A 21,978-nucleotide genomic window follows, 5' to 3' on the forward strand; every position below is an offset into this window, starting at 1 on the left:
AAGCGAATGAACAAAAGAGAAAAACAAATCAATTCAATATTTGGTGTGACCACCCTTCGATGCCTTCAAAACGGCATCAACTTTTCTAGGTACACTAGAACACAGTTTTTGAACGAACCCAGCAGTGAAATTGTTCCAGACATTTTAGAGAACTAACCACAGATCCTCAGTGGATGTAGGCTTGCTAAAATCCTTCTGTTGCCTCATGCAATCCCAGACAGACTCTATGATATTGAGATTAAGGCTCTGTGGGGTCCATATCATCACTTCGAGGACTCCTTGTTCTTACACTTACGATAGTTCTTAATTACATTGGCTGTATTTTCGGCATTGTTGTCCTGCTGCAGAATAAGTTTGGAGACAATCAGATGTCTCCCTGATGGTACTGCAAGATGGACAAGAATCTGCCCATATTTCTCAGCATTGAGGACACCATTAAACCTGTCTAAATCCCCAACTCAATTTGCTGAAAACAGCAGACGAAAGAGACATCATGCTTACTTTCCTTCGAAATCAGAAGATGTTCAGCACAGCAATCAGCTCAGCGCTGGCAAAAACCAGGAGGAGTCGGGTACACCCATCTACTGTATGGAGAAGTCTGGCCAGAAGTGGTCTTCATGAAACAGATGCAGCAAAAAAGCCATAACTTCTACATGGAAACAAGGCCAAACAACTCCACTATGCATGAAAACATAGGAACTGGGGTGCAGAAAAAAGTGTTCTATACTGACAATTTGAAATATTTGCCTATAACAGATGGCAGTTTGTTCACCGCCCAGGAAAGTGGTACAGTAATTTAAGTCCGCAGGCAACAGTGAAGCATGGTGGAGGCTCCTTTCAAGTTTGGGACTGCATGTCAACAAATGGGGTTGGGTATTTGGTCAGGATTAATGGTGTCCTCAATGCTGAGAAATACAGGCAGATACTTATCCAAATGTAGTACCATCTGACTTGCTCCAAATGTATTCTGCAGCAGGACAAGGACGCCAAACGTACAGCCAATGTGATTAAGAACTATCTTCTGCATAAAGAAGAACAAGTCCTGGAAGTGACGATGTGGCCCCTGCAGAGCCCTGATCTTAGCATGGAGTCTGCCTTGGATTACATATTACATAAGACAGAAGGATTGGAGAAAGCCTAGATCCACAGAAGATCTGTGGTTAGTCTTCCAAGATGTTTGGAACAACCTAGGAGATCTGTTACTGTTCTGAAGGCAAAGGGTAGTCACACCAAATATTTGATTTATATTTCTCTTTTGTTCATTCACTTTGCATTTTGTTCACTGATGAAATGTAAACCGTTAACACAATTTTTGAAAAGCATTCTTACTTTGCAGCATTTTTTCTACCTAAAACATTTCCACATGAACCAGCTACCATAGAGGGTTTTACAGAACAAAAATAAAAGTAGTGAATATTCCGACACATTGTCCATAAAGCTTTACATGAACAGGTAATGCAAGTAATGGTAAAAGCCAACAGTGTCTTACTCCTGCGATGACAACACTGGACTGCGTGATTCTTGGTGCTAGTAAGGTGTCTGTCTTGAGGGAGGCAGGAGATACGATCACAGCTTGAGTTTGACCTGAAAAGTGTGCTGAAAGAGACAGGAACAGTCAGAATTCAGGCCATGTAATACCTATTGTACCCATAGGACAAGGGTGATGACCATTACTATACTCTAAGGGCAATTCCACTTTCACCACATAAACGTTTTTCTTCATACAACAAAAAGGTCATACAATATTCAAATATACTTTCTGTATCAATTCCTCACAGGTTCACAAGATCTCTGCTTACAGTCCCTTTTACTAGAAAATTCTATCGATATTAGATTGGTGGGAGTCAGAATCTCAGGGCAGGTTTAAAACACCAATTCCCGGCGGCGGTTTAAACCTACATTAGGGACAGTAAGTACGAGGGTTCAGAGCTGAATCTGGACATACCCAGAATTTCAGCCAGGCAGCCCCCTGTTATGAGCATCGGCGCATTTCATGCTCTGATGCTCTTCCTTGCGCTGGATCGCACGGGGCAAAGGCTTTTTTGTTTATAACACACTGCTGGGCGGAGGGTCCTGCCTAGCAGTGTTCCTGGTGAAGTCACCAGCTCTGATGGGCGGGCTTTAGCGCTGCCCTATCCGTTTTACAGGCTAGTGCAATGCTAAAGCCCGCCCATCAGTCCTTATGGAGAGCCCGATATGTAACTGGAACTCCATAAAATGCCTTTGCCTGCGCGATTCAGCATAGGGTAAGGGAGAGCATCGGAGCATGAACAGGGGGCTGCTTGGTTGAAATTCTGGGTGTGTACGGGTTTAGCTCTGAATGTGGACAACCCTTTTAATTGACGCTGGGGAGTCAAGTAGTTATGCGACCACAGATACCCCCCGATTCCTGAATTCAATTATATTCCCATCCTGAGGCAACTAGAGTAGGAGGAAAAAACATGGCAGCTGGCGCTGGCCACACAGAGGGACAGCTTCTGAGGAGGGATTTTGTACTGCACTTCCGTTTCTGATGCGGCTGGAGCAGTTTGTCTTGCATCAAGGTAATCGGCTCTGCTAAGGTATTTTGTGCCTCAATATGGTATTGCTGACCCTGCCTACATGTGTTGCTCTTCCTCGTGTCAATTTGGACCCACTAACAACAAGGGGCCAATTTTACATTTATCCAAAGGCCACTTTGTTTCCAGTCTGGCCCTGATTAACGGGGCTAGTAAAGTATCCACAAGAACTACTTTACATGCAAGACAGAGGAAGACTGAGGAAGTGATGGGGAGAGATTGGATCTACTGTAAAAAACCTATCATCTCATTGCATAAAACTGCATTGAAGATCTCCTCTTAACAGTTATTATATTGTAGACTGCGTGAGAGTCTTTACCCTAGTCCCGACACCATCACTCTCCTACCGTCTCCATGTCATAATATGAACTCCGGCTGTTATGGCATCTACCACTAGGGGTCCCTGTTTACTTTCAGCTTGATAAAAACATTTCCCCTGTTCTTTATTTTTAAATTGTGATATGGGATTGAGACCATTCCCTCTAGGTGATCATCACAATTACAGTTGAGGATATCTACTGGACACCTAAACTAGAATTGGGGCTACTAACGAAGCTGACATTTACACAAATGCTTTTACCAGGACACGTGGAACAGGAATTATTTTAAAGACATTTTGGCATGGACACCCTTAATGACCATTCTCTGTGCGGTTTTAGCTTTAAACTGTCGTTCTGTGATCGTCAGTGCGGCCTCCCATTAAAAAGAGCCATATGTAGAAAGCACTTGGCCATTGTTAGAATTTTGGCATCTGTGTCCGCGCTGAAATCCAGCAGGGAAAAAACATGGTCATGCATGGAATATTGTTGTAGATGTATGAAGCTGTCTTTTTTCGACAGCATCCAATCACAGTGCAGCTTTTATTTTTCAAAAGCAGAATATAAAGTAATATAATCTACATTTTGATAGGTTGCTATGGGCAACAATGTTTTTCTTTTAGACATTAGATTCATTAATGTCCCATTATGTTCAGTTCTAGGCACCAATGAACAAGAAAGGCTGCTGAGCAGGTTCAAAGGTGGGCAGTATCCCAAATTGTGGATATATATTTTTTTATTTTTTATTTATTTATAATAATTCAGACATTACAGGACCAATTTTAGGACATCCTTGACATCTAGGGTACGGCCACAAGCTCAAGTTCACTGATGCAGTAGTTTTGGAAGCTAAAGTCAGGAATCACTCCCAACATTGCATCAAGAAACCTGACTATGTGGATGTAACCCCAGAGGAAACATCAACATAGAAGAGGATTCTTTTCAGTAAGAGCCTATGGAACTCTCTGCCTGAGGAGGTGGTGATGGTGAACTAAAAGTTCAAGAGGGGCCTGGATGTATTTCTGGAGTGTAATAATATTACAGGTTATAGTTACTAGTATTCTGGAGAAAGGTCATTGATCCAGGGAGAGGCACCGTCTGAGCACGCAATTATCTGGAAAGGACCGTTCCTTCCTGATATCGGCCTCAGTGTAGGTGAAGAGGAGTATTTACACTCAGCGATCACTTCCAGCTGCAATTGCTCATGCTCATACAGATTCTGGACAGCAGATCGCTAGTCACACAGCATGATCTGCTGCCCAGATACTATGATTTAATGTGCTACATATAAATGTTTGTCACCAATAATCAGCCCGCGTAAATTAGCATTTATTTGGAGCCAAAATAATTTTTCCTTCTTAGATAAAAATATCGGCTTCTGGAGAGGGGGGGGGGGGGGGCATTCAACATTGTAGGAGAAATGTTTTTTTTTCCCAACCCTATGACCTTACTAGGTAGGGACCTAAAACAATCCAAATGACTTCCAGCTAACTACATGTACAATTTTGACTGTGGGTGACGTTCCAACACACACTGAAGGCAAGCAGTATTAATGTTATAAAATATAAAAATAAACGCTAGAACATAAGGCTACGTTTCTGCAAGACATGTTCATTCTGCCACAAACCCCGATTTTCATGAAGATTTATCGACACTGCCTTATATAATCTTACCAGGAGTAAATAGCAAGGACACAGTCTCTGGCTGGGGAGCAGGCACAATTTTCTGAGGCTGCTTTTTCTTGGCTCCGGAGTTGGAGATAGTAAAGTATGTATTAGAATGAGGGGCATTTTGCTGCGCAACCCCTGAAATGTTGCAAGGCACTTGTTGCTGAGTAGCAAGAATGAGGTTCTGGCTCTGGCTGAAGGTAGTTGCAGAAGGATTATGAGCAAGTGTAGCAGAGGCCGTGTGCGTGATTACTGAGGAGTTACACAGGGAGAACTTCTCACTGTCTGGGTTAACAAAGGAAGGCAGGGGTGTCAGGCGACGATTTGGAGGCACGGTTGGTGGAGCAGCAGGGGTTTGGAAGATCGTCACTGGAGGGGAAAAGACAGGGACAAAACCGTGCTGGCTGCTTATAGCAGTCTCTGAGTTAAACTTGACTGGCCCGTTGACAGCAGAGATGCTGCCTAGACTGGATGCTCGCCCTCTTCTCACTTCAGGGACTCGAGGAAGGATGGAAGGAGGACCTGGGGACGGGATTAACTCCTCATCAAGATTCACTGGTGCCAGCGTGCTTGATGGCAAAATAGAAGGCTGTAAGAGATAGGTTTGGTGAGTACCAGCATCACAAAAACTATTTCCAGCAGACTCACAGTTCAGTACAAGAGACACACGATCAGATATAAACTGACAGCAACATAAAGCATTATGATACAGTCAGCCGGGGAGATCCGGCAGACACACGGACCGCGTTTCTTGGGCTGATCGCGGTCGTGTGCATAAGCACTAAACATGTACAACTCATTTACTGAATAAAGCAAGTCTCCCCTACATACAGACACCTAAATGCTTGAAGGAGTAAAATACCAATAAAGGGCATCTTACCGCCTGATTACAGGAACGCAACGCAGGGTCAGGCAGTGGGACGGCAGGCACAGAAGAGGAAGAGCCGAATAAGGTGGATGACAGTGATTTGGAAGAGAAGATATCTGTAAAATGAAAAAAAAAAAAGGGTTAAGTAATAACTTCTCATGATTAATAATAATTCTTAAAGGGGTTTCCCAAGACCTAAATAGCGATGACCTATCCTCTGGATAGTTAGTTAATCAGTATCTGATCGGTGGGGGTCTGCCTCTTGGGATCCCTGCTCATCAGCTACAGTATTGCCATGACCTTCTTGCGGCTTTCCCTATGCCAGTGACAACACGTTAAACTGTCATGTGGCCTAGGCGAAGCTTAGCCCCATAGAAGTGAATGGGGCTGAGCTGCGATACCAAGCACAGCTACTATACAATGTATGGCGCTCATAGGAGCGCCAGTGCCTTCTCAAACAGCTGATCGGCGGGGATCCAAGGTGTTGGCCCCCCACCGATCAGAGAATGATGACCTTTCCAGGCGTTATGACCACCCTGCAATCCAGCAGGTGTGACTTTTCAGGAAAGGGTCATGGCCTAATGTGTTATACTGAATGCCAAACTTGCTCTACAAATCCAAATAGCTAACTTTTTTTTATATAAACTAACTGTCCGCTAAGCTAAAAGTGTCCATCCCTGTTCCAGAGTTCTGATCCAACCTGAGCCCCTGTGATAAATCGGGTCTGGGCCTAGACAACCTGTCTAAGTTTACGCCTTCTACAGAATTATCCCCACAGAATTTTATTTAAAGATTTCCCAGAAGCATTTTTTTCTTGGCAAAGTTAACATACCAGAGATGTCTGGAGGTCTGTCACGTCCTCCATTAGACTGCCCATAAATGATGGGTCCTGGCAGCATGACTCACATGCAGCTCAACGCTAATTGCCATTTTGAAACAAACAGCATGTACATGTGTGGCCTGGCAATTAGCGGGGAGCAGCATGCAGATCGGGACACAATGTGTACTGCATTGTGCCTTATTTAGTCCCAAAATCAGAACCTGGATTGTGATCAAACTGCTAAAGTAGCGACTACTACCACTCTGCGTGTGATAAAGAAGTTCACATGGAGTGACTAACCTGTAAGACCTGTTTTCGATTTAACTGCTCAAGCTTTACCCAACTTTTTACCTCATCAACGGACAATTACGAGTTTTATTTCCTCGTTGTAGCCAGTGACTGAATGAATCATGTATCATTAAGATTTATGTAATGGATGTTAAACTAACATACAGAAACTGAGCCCGACACATGGTTCAGCGAACATCAGCACAGGCCTTAGCATCCTAATACAATAAGAAACACCAACACAAAAGGTAAAAAGACAAAAAAGGTAAAAATAATAATACATCAATCTTTATGGTTACCAAAAAGAGCATAAAAATCAAGTAAGAGCCACATAAAAACACAAGACAAGGAACTAGGGGGACATCTGGTGGTTGAAAGTATTGAAAGTAGAAATGGCATTCAGGCTTGCGGCTAGATTACCTATACTCAAACACCCATTTAAGGGTCACATGGTCAGGGCAAGTGTGGATGGGGCCGATTTTTGTTCGACTAACCCAGTGTAGGTAATCTAGCCGCAAGCCTGAATGTTGGTTCTACTTTCGACTACCAGATGTCCCTCTAGTTACTCGTCTTGTGCTTTAATAAAAAGATTGTTGTTTTTAAGTTTTACCTTTGTCTTTTATGCGAGTTCATTTGTTGGTGTTGCTTGATGATACACATTGTACGTTTAAGGCCTCATGCACATGACCATATCCGTTTTGTGGCCCACAAATCGCAGATCTGCAAAACATGGATACTGGCCGTGTGTGCCCCATATGTTCCCATTCAGCAGGTCTGCCACTTTTGCATAAATGCCTATTCTTGTCTGTAATACGGACAAGAATGCGACACATTCTATTTTACTCTGAGCCATGGAACAGAAACACTGTGTGCTGTCCGCATCTTCAGGGGCCCCATAGAAATTAATGGGTTGGCATCCGATCCACAAAAAACAGATCGGATGTGGACCAAAAATACACCGGTAGTTGTGTGCATGGGACCCAATAGGAATAATGCAATAAAAAAATAAAATAAAAAAATAATATATAGAAAATAGGACACTCTGGTAAACTGCACAAAAAATAAAAATTAAAAAATAAAATTGTTTGAAATACATCTGACAGATATCACGTTTCAACCAATTAAACTCTTAGCTATCGAAGACATGAAGATAAATCAGCATTAAAACGGCCAAACAATGAACAAACAGTATTGTATTACATCCTGTTTAGCCTAGGTTATAAACAGAAAGTAACTATAAATGGCAGAGCTAATTATCATAATGATTATGGTACTGGAAAATCCAGAACGCTTCTTTGAGTAATAGGCGGCTTTGCCAAACTCCTCCTCACGGTTCTGGTCTGTTCACCCTTTCTATTCCAAAGAAACTGAATGAACTCAAATTGTCTGCATGTACGGAAAGAAATGTTCTGCACCTGGGGGGTTAGAACACACTGGGGGACATTTACTAAGCATGTTGCACCAGAATTATGGTGTAAAATGCAAAAAAAAAAAAAAAGGAAAAATTGAGTTTTAATTTGCGCCAAATTTATCAACCGTTTTCTCCAGTATCTTCACCCTAAAGAATGCATTACACCACGCCTTACGGGCAGAAATGGCTCAAATTGTTGTGGACAATTAAGCCAGCTTATATGGTAGTGTTTTGTGTAAAAAGTTGTATTTAAGGCAGAAAGATGCAACTTTTTGTCAAAAAGTTGCATTTAAAAAAAAGGCAGCTTGTCGTGGGAGCAAGTGATAGGTAAGCATTAAAACAGGACGCATTTATTTTTATCTAATAGAAATTAGCTGAGCTGACAGGAGGTTGTCAGTAAATGGACATAAAAAAATATATATAATGGCCCACATCTAAAACAAAAGTCGCAATTTACCATATGAAATGTCGCAAATATGCTTCAAAGGTCTCAAATATGGTTTCAAAAGTCGCAAGTGGCAGGGTTGGCTGAAATTGCGCATTTCAGTTTAACCACTTCAGCCCCGCTAGGTGAAACCCCCTTCATGACCAGAGCACTTTTTACACTTCGGCACTACACTCCTTTCACCGTTTATCGCTCGGTCATGCAACTTACCACCCAAATGAATTTTACCTCCTTTTCTTCTCACTAATGAAGCTTTCATTTGGTGGTATTTTATTGCTGCTGACATTTTTACTTTTTTTGTTATTAATCAAAATGTAACGATTTTTTTGCAAAAAAAATGACATTTTTCACTTTCAGCTGTAAAATTTGGGGAAAAAAAACGACATCCATATATAAATTTTTCGCCAAATTTATTGTTCTACATGTCTTTGATAAAAAAAAAATGTTTGGGCAAAAAAAAAAAATGGTTTGGGTAAAAGTTATAGCATTTACAAACTATGGTACAAAAATGTGAATTTCCGCTTTTTGAAACAGCTCTGACTTTCTGAGCACCTGTCATGTTTCCTGAGGTTCTACAATGCCCAGACAGTAGAAAACCTCCACAAATGACCCCATTTCGGAAAGTAGACACTCTAAGGCAGTGATGGCTAACCTTGGCACTCCAGCTGTGGTGAAACTACGACTCCCAGCATGCTCCATTTATTTCTATAGAGTTCTGAGAGCAGCCAAGCAAGCGGGGCATTTTGGGAGTTGTAGTTTTACCACAGCTGGAGTGCCAAGGTTAGCCATCACTGCTCTAAGGTATTCGCTGATGGGCATAGTGAGTTCATAGAACTTTTTATTTTTTGTCACAAGTTAGCGGAAAATGATGATGATTTTATTTATTTATTTTTTTCTTACAAAGTCTCATATTCCACTAACTTGCGACAAAAAATAAAAAATGTGTTTTGGCGTGTCATTTTACATATACCCATGCTGGGTGAGAAAAATATCTTGGTCAAATGCCAACTTTGTATAAAAAAAATGGGAAAAGTTGTCTTTTGCCAAGATATTTCTCTCATCCAGCATGGGTATATGTAAAATGACACCCCAAAACACATTCCCCAACTTCTCCTGAGTACGGCAATACCAGATGTGTCACACTTTTTTGCTGCCAAGGTGGGCAAAGGGGCACATATTCCAAAGTGCACCTTTTGGATTTCACCGGTCATTTTTTACACATTTTGATTGCAAAGTTCTTCTCACACATTTGGGCCCCTAAATTGCCAGGGCAGTATAACTACGCCACAAGTGACCCCATTTTGGAAAGAAGACACCCCAAGGTATTCCGTGAGGGGCATGGCGAGTTCCTAGAATCTTTTATTTTTTGTCGCAAGTTAGTGGAATATGAGACTTTGTAAGGAAAAAAGAAAAAAAAAGAAAAATCATCATTTTCCGCTAACTTGTGACAAAAAATAAAAAATTCTAGGAACTCGCCGTGCCCCTCACGGAATACCTTGGGGTGTCTTCTTTCCAAAATGGGGTCACTTGTGGCGTAGTTATACTGCCCTGGCAATTTAGGGGCCCAAATGTGTAAGAAGTACCTTGCAATCAAAATCTGTAAAAAATGGCCTGTGAAATCCAAAAGGTGCACTTTGGAATATGTGCCCCTTTGCCCACCTTGGCAGCAAAAAAGTGCGACACATCTGGTATCGCCCTACTCAGGAGAAGTTGGGGAATGTGTTTTGGGGTGTCATTTTACATATACCCATGCTGGATGAGAGAAATATCTTGGCAAAAGACAACTTTTCCCATTTTTTTTATACAAAGTTGGCATTTGACCAAGATATTTTTCTCACCCAGCATGGGTATATGTAAAATGACACCCCAAAACACATTCCCTAGCTTCTCCTGAGTACGGCGATACCAGATGTGTGACACTTTTTTGCAGCCTAGATGCGCAAAGGGGCCCAAATTCCTTTTAGGAGGGCATTTTTAGACATTTGGATCCCAGACTTCTTCTCACACTTTCGGGCCCCTAAAAAGCCAGGGCAGTATAAATACCCCACATGTGACCCCACTTTGGAAAGAAGACACCCCAAGGTATTCAATGAGGGGCCTGGCGAGTTCCTAGAAATTTTTTATTTTTTGCATAAGTTAGCGGAAATTGATTTTTTTGTTTTCTTTCTCACAAAGTCTCACTTTCCGCTAACTTAGGACAAAAATTTCAATCTTTCATGGACTCAATATGCCCCTCAGCGAATACCTTGGGGTGTCTTCTTTCCGAAATGGGGTCACATGTGGGGTATTTATACTGCCCTGGCTTTTTAGGGGCCCTAAAGCGTGAGAAGAAGTCTGGAATATAAATGTCTAAAAATGTTTACGCATTTGGATTCCGTGAGGGGTATGGTGAGTTCATGTGAGATTTTATTTTTTGACACAAGTTAGTAGAATATGAGACTTGGTAAGAAAAAACAAAAACAAAAACAAACAAAAAATTTCCGCTAACTTGTGCCCCTGTCACTGATCACCCCCCCTGTAAGGCTCCATTCAGACATCCGCATGATTTTTTACGGATCCATGGATACATGGATCGGATCCACAAAACACATGCGGACGTCTGAATGGAGCCTTACAGGGGGGTGATCAATGACAGGGCGGTGATCAATGACAGGGGGGTGATCAGGGAGTTTATATGGGGTGATCATGGGTGATCAGGGGTTATAAGGGGTTAATAAGTGACCGGGGGGGGGGGGGGTGTAGTGTAGTGTGGTGTTTGGTGCGACTGTACTGACCTACCTGAGTCCTCTGGTGGTCGATCCTAACAAAAGGGACCACCAGAGGACCAGGTAGGAGATATATTAGACGCTGTTATGAAAACAGCGTCTAATATACCTGTTAGGGGTTAAAAAATTCGGATCTCCAGCCTGCCAGCGAGCGATCGCCGCTGGCAGGCTGGAGATCCACTCGCTTACCTTCCGTTCCTGTGAGCGCGCGCGCCTGTGTGCGCGCGTTCACAGGAAATCTCGCGTCTCGCGAGATGACGCATATATGCGTGACTGTGCGCAGGGCTGCCACCTCCGGACCGCACATCTGCGTTAGGCGGTCCGGAGGTGGTTAAAAAGGTCACATTTTAGTGCTATTGGCATTACAATGTTGCAAATCAAGAGAAAAAGGCAGATAATGAATAATTTTCTTTTTCTTTTTATTATATAAAGTCACATTTGTACCTTTTGATATATCAGGTAAAACAAAATCACCACTTTAGATTTGCAATGTTAGTATTTTTTGGGCGCAAATGACACCATTATTGATATATGTCCCTCAATGAGTTTGAGGGCTCTACTTCTTAATGGCTGGATATAAGGCCTCCATACACATTAGTGTATTGTGCACTGAACCGGCCCAGAATGGTCCAACTGACAGTCCTAATGTGGGGGAGGCGAGAAGGTGCTGGTGAAATGAGTTTGTTCTCCTGGAGGCAGCTTATCTCCCCATTGAATACACATACATGTTCGGCCAAGCCGGATGTGTACGTGCATGATGGAGTTGTGATGGAGTCAGGAGAGCTTGTTTGGCCGACAGCTGTTGATTGTGTATGGTCACCTTTAGATACTCAAGGGCGCTGCTTTAGCGGCAAGCTATGTGCCAACAATAAATTTAATATGGAATTAATAGAGTAGAGTTTTTAAATCATTGCTTCCCAGCATTCTATAATCCCAATGCCCGAAAAAAAAAAAAAAAAAAAGAAAAAAGAATTGCAAGCGCTAACAGATTTACATAAAAACCTTGTGAAGAATATGTTCCGCCGTCTCTGCATATATACAGACTATATGGCCGCTCTACTCCTGGTTCTGAATGCTTAGAGGGTCACAGAACCATAAAGGAACAATGTCCATGTCTCCGTCCAATATTATTAATGGACAACTGACCTCGCAGTTTTTTTGCAAAGTACTTATTTTTCAAGCCAACACAGAGGGGGATCCAAAGCCTCGAGCTATTCCTGTGCCATGATGCCAGGGAGTGTTAAATGATCACAAGTAAATGTAAGCGAGTGCATGCAGGCAGATCTACCATGTTCGAGTACCACATCTATTCACGTACACCGATAACAGTTTGTCCAAACAGATTTATTCGGTTCCTAATGGTCATCATCAGCTCACCCTTCCCATAATTGGCCAAAGCAATAGGACATTGTTCTTCATAGTAGAACATCCACTAACCTGGAAAGGATTCAAATGTATCCATCAAGTCCAAGTTGGGCTGCAGTGGAAAAAGCTCTGGTTGGATCATGTCTGCATTCCCTGAATGTGCTGTAATGAAGGGGAAAGGATTAGCAGATGTTCTCCTGTTTAAAGGGACAGCGTATTAATTATTCTAAAGGCAAGTGGAGTATAGGGGATACACTTGAAATCTCTGCACAAGTCTTCAGTATGTGGTACAGTGGTCCGGTAGTGTAGTACGGCAGATGGCGGACACTTACCATTCTCTTTTGGATTGTGCTGATGTGAATAAATAGTAGAAAATAAAGTGTCACTGAATTCTGCCATAAGCATCTCCATGTCCAGAAGAGGCTCTTCTTCCATCGGGACTGGCGTTTCTCTGCCATCCACGCTGGTATGCCAAAGAATGTCATCGTCCTGCAAGAAAAGCAGAAATCCTTTACCAGTTCTCTATTGCACAGCGCCCGTCTTTGCTACTCATCGTCCGCCTCCTGTTACATATGGATCCTGCAGAGGTTTTACTGTGGATCTGCCAGAATTCACCATGTCCATAGCATGGCACAATTCTACATAAAATCTGGTATACAAAAACCCTTGCACCACTTGCTCACGACCTTTGAATGATATTTTGTAAAACTGCAATTACTAGTACTGTATATTGCACTTTGATACAGATTTTTGTTTAGCCATTCGCACTAGGAATCCAGCACAAATCCGCCATGTCTAAATGTGGCCCAAAATAAAAGCTTGTCTCGCGCTTCAGAATCCAGCCTGTGGGCGCACTGAACAGCACCTCTGTAGTGCTCTAGCCGTATTCATTGGCAGTAATAGGGATATATTAACAGGAGTCGCAGCAGAAATCTAGAGCAGATATACAGGATAATTAGCTCAATTGTCATTCAAATTGGACAAATCTATGGCTTTCTGGGGTAGAACAGAGAACATGCTGCATATGCCATTGGGATATTTTTTTTGCTGCACGGGAATGGACTATGAAAGACCCCATTCACTGGATTCAAAATGTCGGAAAATTTCACGTGAATTTAGGTGTGGAATCAGTGCCCAAATCCTCATCCAATCTTACATCTCACAAAGATGGCCATACTCCTTCAATAGTTTTTCCCATACACCTGGACACATTGTTCGGCTGAGCATGAGGGGAACAAGCCTCGGCCAGCACAACCTTTTTTAGCCCCAGATTTTTTATCCTATACAGAAGTCTATGGGAAAAACATCTGGAAAAAAAAAAACCCCCCACAAAAAACAAAACACACACACAACCACCCTTGGAGCAAAAGCATGCTGCAATTTTAAAAAAATGCCAAGAGAACAAAAAATAAATAAAAAACAAACAAGATAGTCTTAACACCACTTAAAAAAAAACAAAAAAAAAAACCGTTTTATAATGTCCTATTTGTCAACATGTCTAATCACTGTGTACTTTTTGTTGGATTTTATTTGTGCATCCCAGGTCAATTTAAAGCTTCAGATTTTATTTTTATTTTTTAGCTACGTGTGGATGAGATTTCTTAAAATCTCCCCCACATTGCTGGCGCTGTAAAACAGTGCAATTAAGCAGCAGCTAATAAGCAGCCTTCATGCCCTATGCCCTATGTTAATGTACCTGTAAAAGTCAAGCAGCCCAGTGCTTAGCCGTCGGCATTAGGCTACTTTCACACTAGCGTTCGTCGGTCCGCTCGTGAGCTCCGTTTGAAGGGGCTCACGAGCGGACCCGAACGCCTCCGTCCAGCCCTGATGCAGTCTGAATGGATGCGGATCCGCTCAGACTGCATCAGTCTGGCGGCGTTCAGCCTCCGCTCCGCTCGCCTCCGCATGGACAGGCGGACAGCTGAACGCTGCTTGCAGCGTTCGGGTGTCCGCCTGGCCGTGCGGAGGCGCGCGGATCCGTTCAGACTTACAATGTAAGTCAATGGGAACGGATCCGCTTGAAGATGTCACCATATGGCTCAATCTTCAAGCGGATCCGTCCCCCATTGACTTTACATTGAAAGTCTGAACGGATCCGCGCAGGCTACTTGCGCACTTGCAAATTTTTTTCAAGTTATTAATGCAGACGGATCCGTACTGAACGGAGCCTCCGTCTGCATTAATATGATCGGATCCGATCAAGCGCAAGTGTGAAAGTAGCCTTAAAGGGAACCTGTCACTTCCAAAAACCATCCCAAGCCGCCAGCAGTACCTGAGAGTAGCGAGCAGTGCGTTTCCGACTATCATTTTCATTCTGAAGGCAGATAAAGCAAAAGCTCAGAAAACGTTATTTTATCCCCTGTCCGCATGATTTTCCGGACATGCTTGAAGTCAGGGGGGCAGCGGCCTCCTTGCTTCAAGTCAAGGTAACCGCGCCCGCTTCCCTGCCCCTTCGCTGTGACTGACAGCCGGCTGTTCAGCAAAGGCAGCCGGCTGGCGTGCATAAATCGCTGTCAGTCACAGCGAAGGGGCAGGGAAGCAGACGCGGTTACCTGGACTTGAAGCAAGGAGGCCGCTGCCCCCCTGTCTTCAAGCATGTCCAGAAAATCACGCGGGCAGGGGATAAAAGAAGGAAGGTTTTTGAGCTTTTGCTTCATCTGCCTTCAGGAAAAAAAAAGATAGTCGGAAACACGCTGATGGCTATTCTCAGGTATTGCTGGCGGCTTGGGATGGTTTTTGGAAGTGAGAGGTTCCCTTTAAAGCAATGCTTCATGTTGGAACTACTTTAAAGAGGACCTTTCACCACTTCTGACATTCATGTTTAATAGATTCATGCATTTCCCCATGTAATAATTCTGGAGCATCTATTCTTATGTCTGTATGTTGTGCCATTCCTTTATTTCTGCTAGAAGTTATGAATGAATTGCTAGCAGTCTGCAGTAAGGGTACAGAGGAGTGGTGACCAGTTGGGGGGGGGGGGGGTCCCTGCACAGACTCGCTGTATCCAATCAGTGCTACCATTTTCAGACTGTGCAGGGACACCCCCCCCCCCCCCCCAACTTGTTACCACCCTCTGTGCCCTTACTGAAGGCTAATTGCAATTCATTCATAAATTCTAGTAGAAATAATAAAGGAATGGCACATCATAGAGACATAAGAATAGATGCTCCAGAATTGTTAGTATGTGGGGAATGCACGTAGCTATTAAAATAGGCAGGTCAGGAGTGATGACAGGTCCTCTTTAACCCCTTCCCAACTGCCATAGGGCTATATACGTGTCATTTGCACATGCCCCGTGCAGCTAGCACGTATATACACGTGCTGGCAGCGCTTTAATCCCCAAGCCTCCTATATACTTGATACATCTGCCCTAAGGGCCCCCCTCTGATCGATCTACATATCTTTATGACAGAGGTTAGTTTCATCATTGAATAGAACCTAACAGGTTACATATATAGGAGCCAAGTATAATTTTTTATTTTTATCTGTTTTTTCTGTTACTCCCTACGTTCATTAATTTTACATCACCTCCTGATGAGCAGCTATATGCAGCTGAAACGCGTTGGGGTTGGTTTTTGTTTATACGTATTTTCATCTGTATATGTGCTTTAGTTTTCCCTGGATTTATTTATTTCCAATCCAGGTCTGATAGTAAGGCCTTATTAGGGCAATGGAGACACTTAGGTACAGGGGCAGGGTGTCTCCACCATGAGGGGACATCCCTGTGCACAGGACTCTAGATCTTGAGGGTCATCTAGGGAAAGATTCTTTCCCACCCATTTACCCATTACCCCCATCATTCCTAGTCAGCACTCTATTGACCCCATTTAAGAATTTATCCCATCTACAGTAGGAGTTTTTGTTCAATATATCTATCATACTTAGGATATCACCTGAGCAGTTTACTAATAAAGATATAGTTTTTAGTAAGCACGTTAAATTCTACTTTTTTCTAATACTAATCTTGGTACGTGTAGTCTATCCTCAATTATTTTTTCTAGTCTGTTCTTAGTGTGAAAGTAGCCTAAGAATGCAAATATATCAATTTCCTATTTAAAGGAATTGCTACCACAACCTTCAGGAGTTCTTATCAAGCTTTACGTTGCACATTTCCTGCGCGTATTACAACCTGCACATTTCAACCAATAGTAGTAAAGTGGCCTATGTAATTCTGCAGGCTGCACTTCCAGCTGCGCAGGAAAGCTTGTGCTCGTCTCCAGGCAATGCAAAGCAGTCTGATGTATGCAAAATTGTCCAAATACCTTCTAACACCCAGCAGAATTGTGAATGCTGCTCTGGGTTATAACACAGGCTTTAACTCAGACCATTACAAGGAGCAAGGCCATATATTTATAAAGTAATGCCACTGTTTTCTGCATATTGTATGACGGGTAAAAGGATCGCTGGTGCGGTCACCATTTTCTGCAGCAGATCGTGCCGTCTAAACAGCCTCTGCTGCCAGCAAACAATGATTCTGTATGGGGATCAGCGATGATATTAGCAACCGCTACGTCCTATACTGTGGAGGGGATCGCTGCATGTAGATGCAGCTCTACATCTCCGCTGACAAGCAGGCTATTGTCAGGAAGGGCCCTTTACACGGGCAGAGAATCTTAAAGATAATTGTAAAACAAGCAGATCATGCTGTGCAAATACGATCTCCTGCCGGCAAACAACGATTCAGTATAGGGACGAGTGACTGCATTAGCGATCGCTCCTCCTCACACTCTGGAAGTAAATACAGTGCTCTCCTCCACCAGCAAGTAGCAGTTTGTCGAGAAGGTATGCTTCCTTCCAATAATCTGCTGCTCTGTCGTCCTGTGTAAAGGGATCTTTCCTTCCTGACAATCGTCTGCTCCATCAGACCATGTAAAAGGGGCCTTTACACTTCATCTGTCCTAATTTCCACAACTTGGAAATATGGGTACATAGCCATCAAGATAAGAAACAAGTCATGATTTACTTCCTGGCTCCTATCCAGTCCCCTGCAAAAAAATAAATAAAAAAAAAATAAAAAAATAAAAAATGGCTGCTATCCATCTACTCAACATAACTTGAAAGGCAACGCTTTTGGTGTCGGTCCTAACAAGGAGTCTTGAGTACTGGATGTGGCAATACGTTCCTGGCTCTGGGCACAGTCACTCATCAATGGAATCTCCTCACATTCTGCTCCAACCAGTTTGTTTCGATACAGCGCTGAAGGGGGGGGGGGGGGAGTCACTTACCCTAGCCAGGCTGGAGAGATCTTCATCTTTGTGCTTTTGTAACTGTAAAAATGGAAAAATAAATAAATTTATATGTGGTCACCGACTCCTAATCTCCTGGCATTTTTCCTGGCGTGAACATTTCCCGGGCACCCAAACAGGTATCTCATTGTGAGGGAAAACAGTAACTGTTCGGGGCAGGCCGGGGTAATAAACGAAGCCAAAATTATCATTATCTTGTAACGCGTTTCTCTGACGCCAAAGAATAATGCCAGTGCCAGAATGAACTGGAAGAAGCGGTTCTTTTGGACAAATGAGAAGCATTCTGCTGGTAATATAATATTTAGTAAAGTGTAACAACTCTGGATGAAAAATAATCTATATGGGAAGCGCTACCATATTACTCAGTGAATTAATCATATCCAGATTTATTGCAGAAAACTCCATTCTAACTATCTAAACAGCTTTGTGTCTGCAGTGTGTGAATAATGTTCTGCAAGCCTCATTCAGATGGATAGGAAGGTTCCAGAAATGTCTGCAACAAATCTGTCACGTGTGAATAAAATGTAATTCGGAGATGCGACCAAGACCGCCGTATGGCGAGACAGTCTCACCAGTGTGACGGTAAATGTCTGTGAAATAAGAGGTGATTAGCGCCACTCCCTTAGGTGTAGTATATTCAGTACATACAATCACAGAAAATAATGCACTATAATAATAGATGCAAGCATACCATATGGACTAAGCCCTTACTCCATTGAAAAAAAAAAAAAAAAAAGACAAAAAAAGAATCAGAGGGACTTTGTCAATACATTTTGATCAAAACACATCAAAGCCCACCTACCAAGCGACAAGGTGGTCTCAGTTCAGGTGGGTCCTACGCTAAACCTGCCTAGGCCATTATGCATTTATGTTCAGAAGCGCAGACCCCGCACATATGTGTTGCTCCTAGTTACCTCCATGTGCAGCAGCAACCGGTGGGAGGAGGAGCACACCCCTATATGTACCACCTTAAATCAAGGTCGCCTATTAGATAGGTGGGGCAAAAGTGCACATGAATACTATTCCCAAAATAGCAGCGCATTCACAAATGAAGGTGCCACTCCTTCAAGACAAGTTAAACAAATCACAGAAAAAAATAAAAATAATAAACATCCTGCACGATATGATAATGAATGTTGCAGATGTACATGGTAGTATATTCAGTACATAGGTCAAAAGTGTACTTGAGATAGTTGGATGGAAACAGGTAAAGGGTCCCAAGTAGGGGATAAATAGGTGATCTTGCGACAAATAAAATCAAGATAATAAAAATATAGGAAGCATAGGGATCAATAAATAATAATGTAATAAAATTTGAAACTATATAATAAATAAAAGTAACATTTGTATGCACTCACTTCGCTGGGGGGTAGTCAGCAGTATAAGCTCAAGACACCTGTAACTTTGAACCCCCCCCCCCCGGCCAGGATTGCATGTAGATGTGTCAAAGATTGATGGCAGCACACTTCATGAGGCTTCTGAGCAATCCCTTTATTTTAGTAAATGTATGGCTGGTTTAACAGACAATACACTAATATGTATGGGGGCCTTTAGACAAATCTTTTAATATTCTAATTTGTTCAATCGTTGCCTCTAATTTTTCTCGGGGAAAAATAAATACCCTCAAAGAAAAATGCAAATCTTACCCTTTTCTTGAAATAGGTCCTCCACTTATGATATTCTCTTACAACTATCTCTATTCTTCTTTTCCAATACTTTCCTTCTGTTGCAATGGCCTATAAAGAGATAGGATACTTACAGAAGACTGACCGTGCATCGCATACAAATATATAATAAGGGGCAGGAAGGGGGCAACTAAACATCACAGTTGGTTTAAATCACGTGGAGAGCAGATACAGTCAGGTCCATAAATATTGACACAATTCTAACATTTGTGGCTCTATACATTACCACAATGGATTTGAAATTAAACGAACAAGATGTGCTTTAACTGCAGACTGTCAGCTTTAATTTGAGGGTATTTACATCCAAATCAGGTGAACGGTGTAGGAATTACAACAGTTTGCATATGTGCCTCCCACCTGTTAAAGAACTAAAAGTAATGGGACAATAATAATCATAAATCAAACTTTCACTTTTTAATACTTGGTTGCAAATCCTTTGCAGTCAATTACAGCCTGAAGTCTGGAACACATAGACATCACCAGACGCTGGGTTTCATCCCTGGTGATGCTCTGCCAGGCCGCTACTGCAACTGTCTTCAGTTCCTGCTTGTTCTTGGGGCATTTTCCCTTCAGTTTTGTCTTCAGCAAGTGAAATGCATGCTCAATCGGATTCAGGTCAGGTGATTGACTTTGCCATTGCATAACATTCAACTCTTTGGTTGCTTTTGCCGTATGCTTTGGGTCATTGTCCATCTGCACTGTGAAGCGCCGTCCAATGAGTTCTGAAGCATTTGGCTGAATATGAGCTGATAATATTGCCCGAAACACTTCAGAATTGATCCTGCTGCTTTTGTCAGCAGTCCCATCATCAATAAATACAAGAGAACCAGTTCCATTGGCAGCCATACATGCCCACGCCATGACACTACCACCATGCTTCACGGATGAGGTGGTATGCCTAGGATCATGAGCAGTTCCTTTCCTCCTCCATGCTCTACTCTTTCCATCACTCTGGTACAAGTTGATCTTGGTCTCATCTGTCCATAGGATGTTGTTCCAGAACTGTGAAGGCTTTTTTAGATGTCGTTTGGTAAACTCTAATCTGGCCTTCCTGTTTTTGAGGCTCACCAATGGTTTACATCTTGTGGTGAACCCTCTGTAGTCACTCTGGTGAAGTCTTCTTTTGATTGTTAACTTTGACACACATACACCTACCTCCTGGAGAGTGTTCTTGATCTGGCCAACAGTTGAAGAGTGTTTTCTTCACCAGGGAAAGAATTCTTCGGTCACCCACCACAGTTTCCGTTGTCTTCCGGGTCTTTTGGTGTTACTGAGCTCACCGATGCGTTCCTTCTTTTTAAGACTGTTCCAAACAGTTGTTTTGGCCACGCCTAATGTTTTTGCCATCTCTGATGGGTTTGTTTTGTTTTTTCAGCCAAATGATGGCTTGCTTCACTGCTTCTACTTTTGGTCCCTTAACAAGTGGGAGGCACATATGCAAACTGTTGTAATTCCTACACCGTTCACCTGATTTGGATGTAAATACCCTCAAATTAAAGCTGACAGTCTGCAGTTAAAACACATATTGTTAGTTTCATTTCAAATCCATTGTGGTGGTGGTGTATAGAGCCAAAAATGTTAGAATTGTGTTGATGTCCCAATATTTATGGACCTGACTGTATACGCTCACGCTCAGCGATGAAGACGGCAGCAGAAAAATAGGTATACCTGCGTATACCAATGTGAAAGAGGCCCGAAGGACACAGTTTTGGACTGAACAAGGACCTATGGATACTCTTGAATCAAGTCATGACAGGCAATAGTAAAATATACAAAACACATCCTCGGCTCCACCCCACCCCAGGAACCAGTATGATATTAATATGCACAAACAGTCAAGTACCAGTGTGCAGAGGGACTTGTAATAGGGAAGCAATAGGAACAGTCATGTCGGAGTTCTCGAACACAAGCTAGCGTAACCATATATTAGAGTGCTGCCATTACTCATGCTAATAGTAGTGCGAGTGAGAGGGGGGGGGGGGGTATGCCTGGGGTATCCAGCCATTTGGACCACAATGTCCCAAATTTAAAGTTGGAATTTCATTTCAAATAAACCCCAGTTCAGTAGTTTGCTGATAAATTCCCCCATGGATGGAGGTTTAACATCTAACTAGGGCTGGACAATTACTTTCCAAGCTATATAAAGCAACCTAGCTATGACTTCTCACCTTAACTGATCCCAAGATCATCTACATAGCCAAGAATGCACGCAAGGGGTGCAAACCTATGAATACGTTTGATGTATTTGACGCACACCACAAACAGACACTGTAAAATACAGTGTGAAAGGAGTCCATGTTGCAGAATCCAGGAGGTAGCAAAATTATGGCAGCCATCTAATAGTAATGCATAGCCCGTGAATTTCATACAGAATATAATGCAGTGGCTGATCAATGCAGAACCCCCAAAGGGAAGGGCTTTTTTGTCAATTTTTAAATGCATTCTAGCCAAAAGTAGAGTCCATCACTGATATTAAAGTATATAGGGCTCAGCCATAACACACTTAAAATTACTGCAGCCAACACAAAAGTATTCGATTTTCT

General features: G+C 42.6%; 1 protein-coding gene across 1 annotated transcript in view; it reads right to left on the reverse strand.

Moving 5' to 3' along the window:
* LOC122924532 (MLX interacting protein) overlaps positions 1 to 21,978 on the reverse strand; it is a 76,765-nt gene that overhangs the window by 21,775 nt on the left and 33,012 nt on the right. Inside the window, exons 4-10 of the mRNA XM_044275730.1 lie at positions 19,397 to 19,486; positions 17,730 to 17,771; positions 12,837 to 12,993; positions 12,577 to 12,666; positions 5,423 to 5,526; positions 4,549 to 5,131; positions 1,490 to 1,596 (exon numbers count right to left, since the gene is read on the reverse strand). Of these exons, the coding sequence (XP_044131665.1) occupies positions 1,490 to 1,596; positions 4,549 to 5,131; positions 5,423 to 5,526; positions 12,577 to 12,666; positions 12,837 to 12,993; positions 17,730 to 17,771; positions 19,397 to 19,486 (1,173 nt within the window). The remainder of the gene's footprint in view (positions 1 to 1,489; positions 1,597 to 4,548; positions 5,132 to 5,422; positions 5,527 to 12,576; positions 12,667 to 12,836; positions 12,994 to 17,729; positions 17,772 to 19,396; positions 19,487 to 21,978) is intronic.

This window comes from Bufo gargarizans, chromosome 1 (genome assembly GCF_014858855.1).
Source record: "Bufo gargarizans isolate SCDJY-AF-19 chromosome 1, ASM1485885v1, whole genome shotgun sequence".
Classification (NCBI taxonomy): domain Eukaryota; kingdom Metazoa; phylum Chordata; class Amphibia; order Anura; family Bufonidae; genus Bufo; species Bufo gargarizans.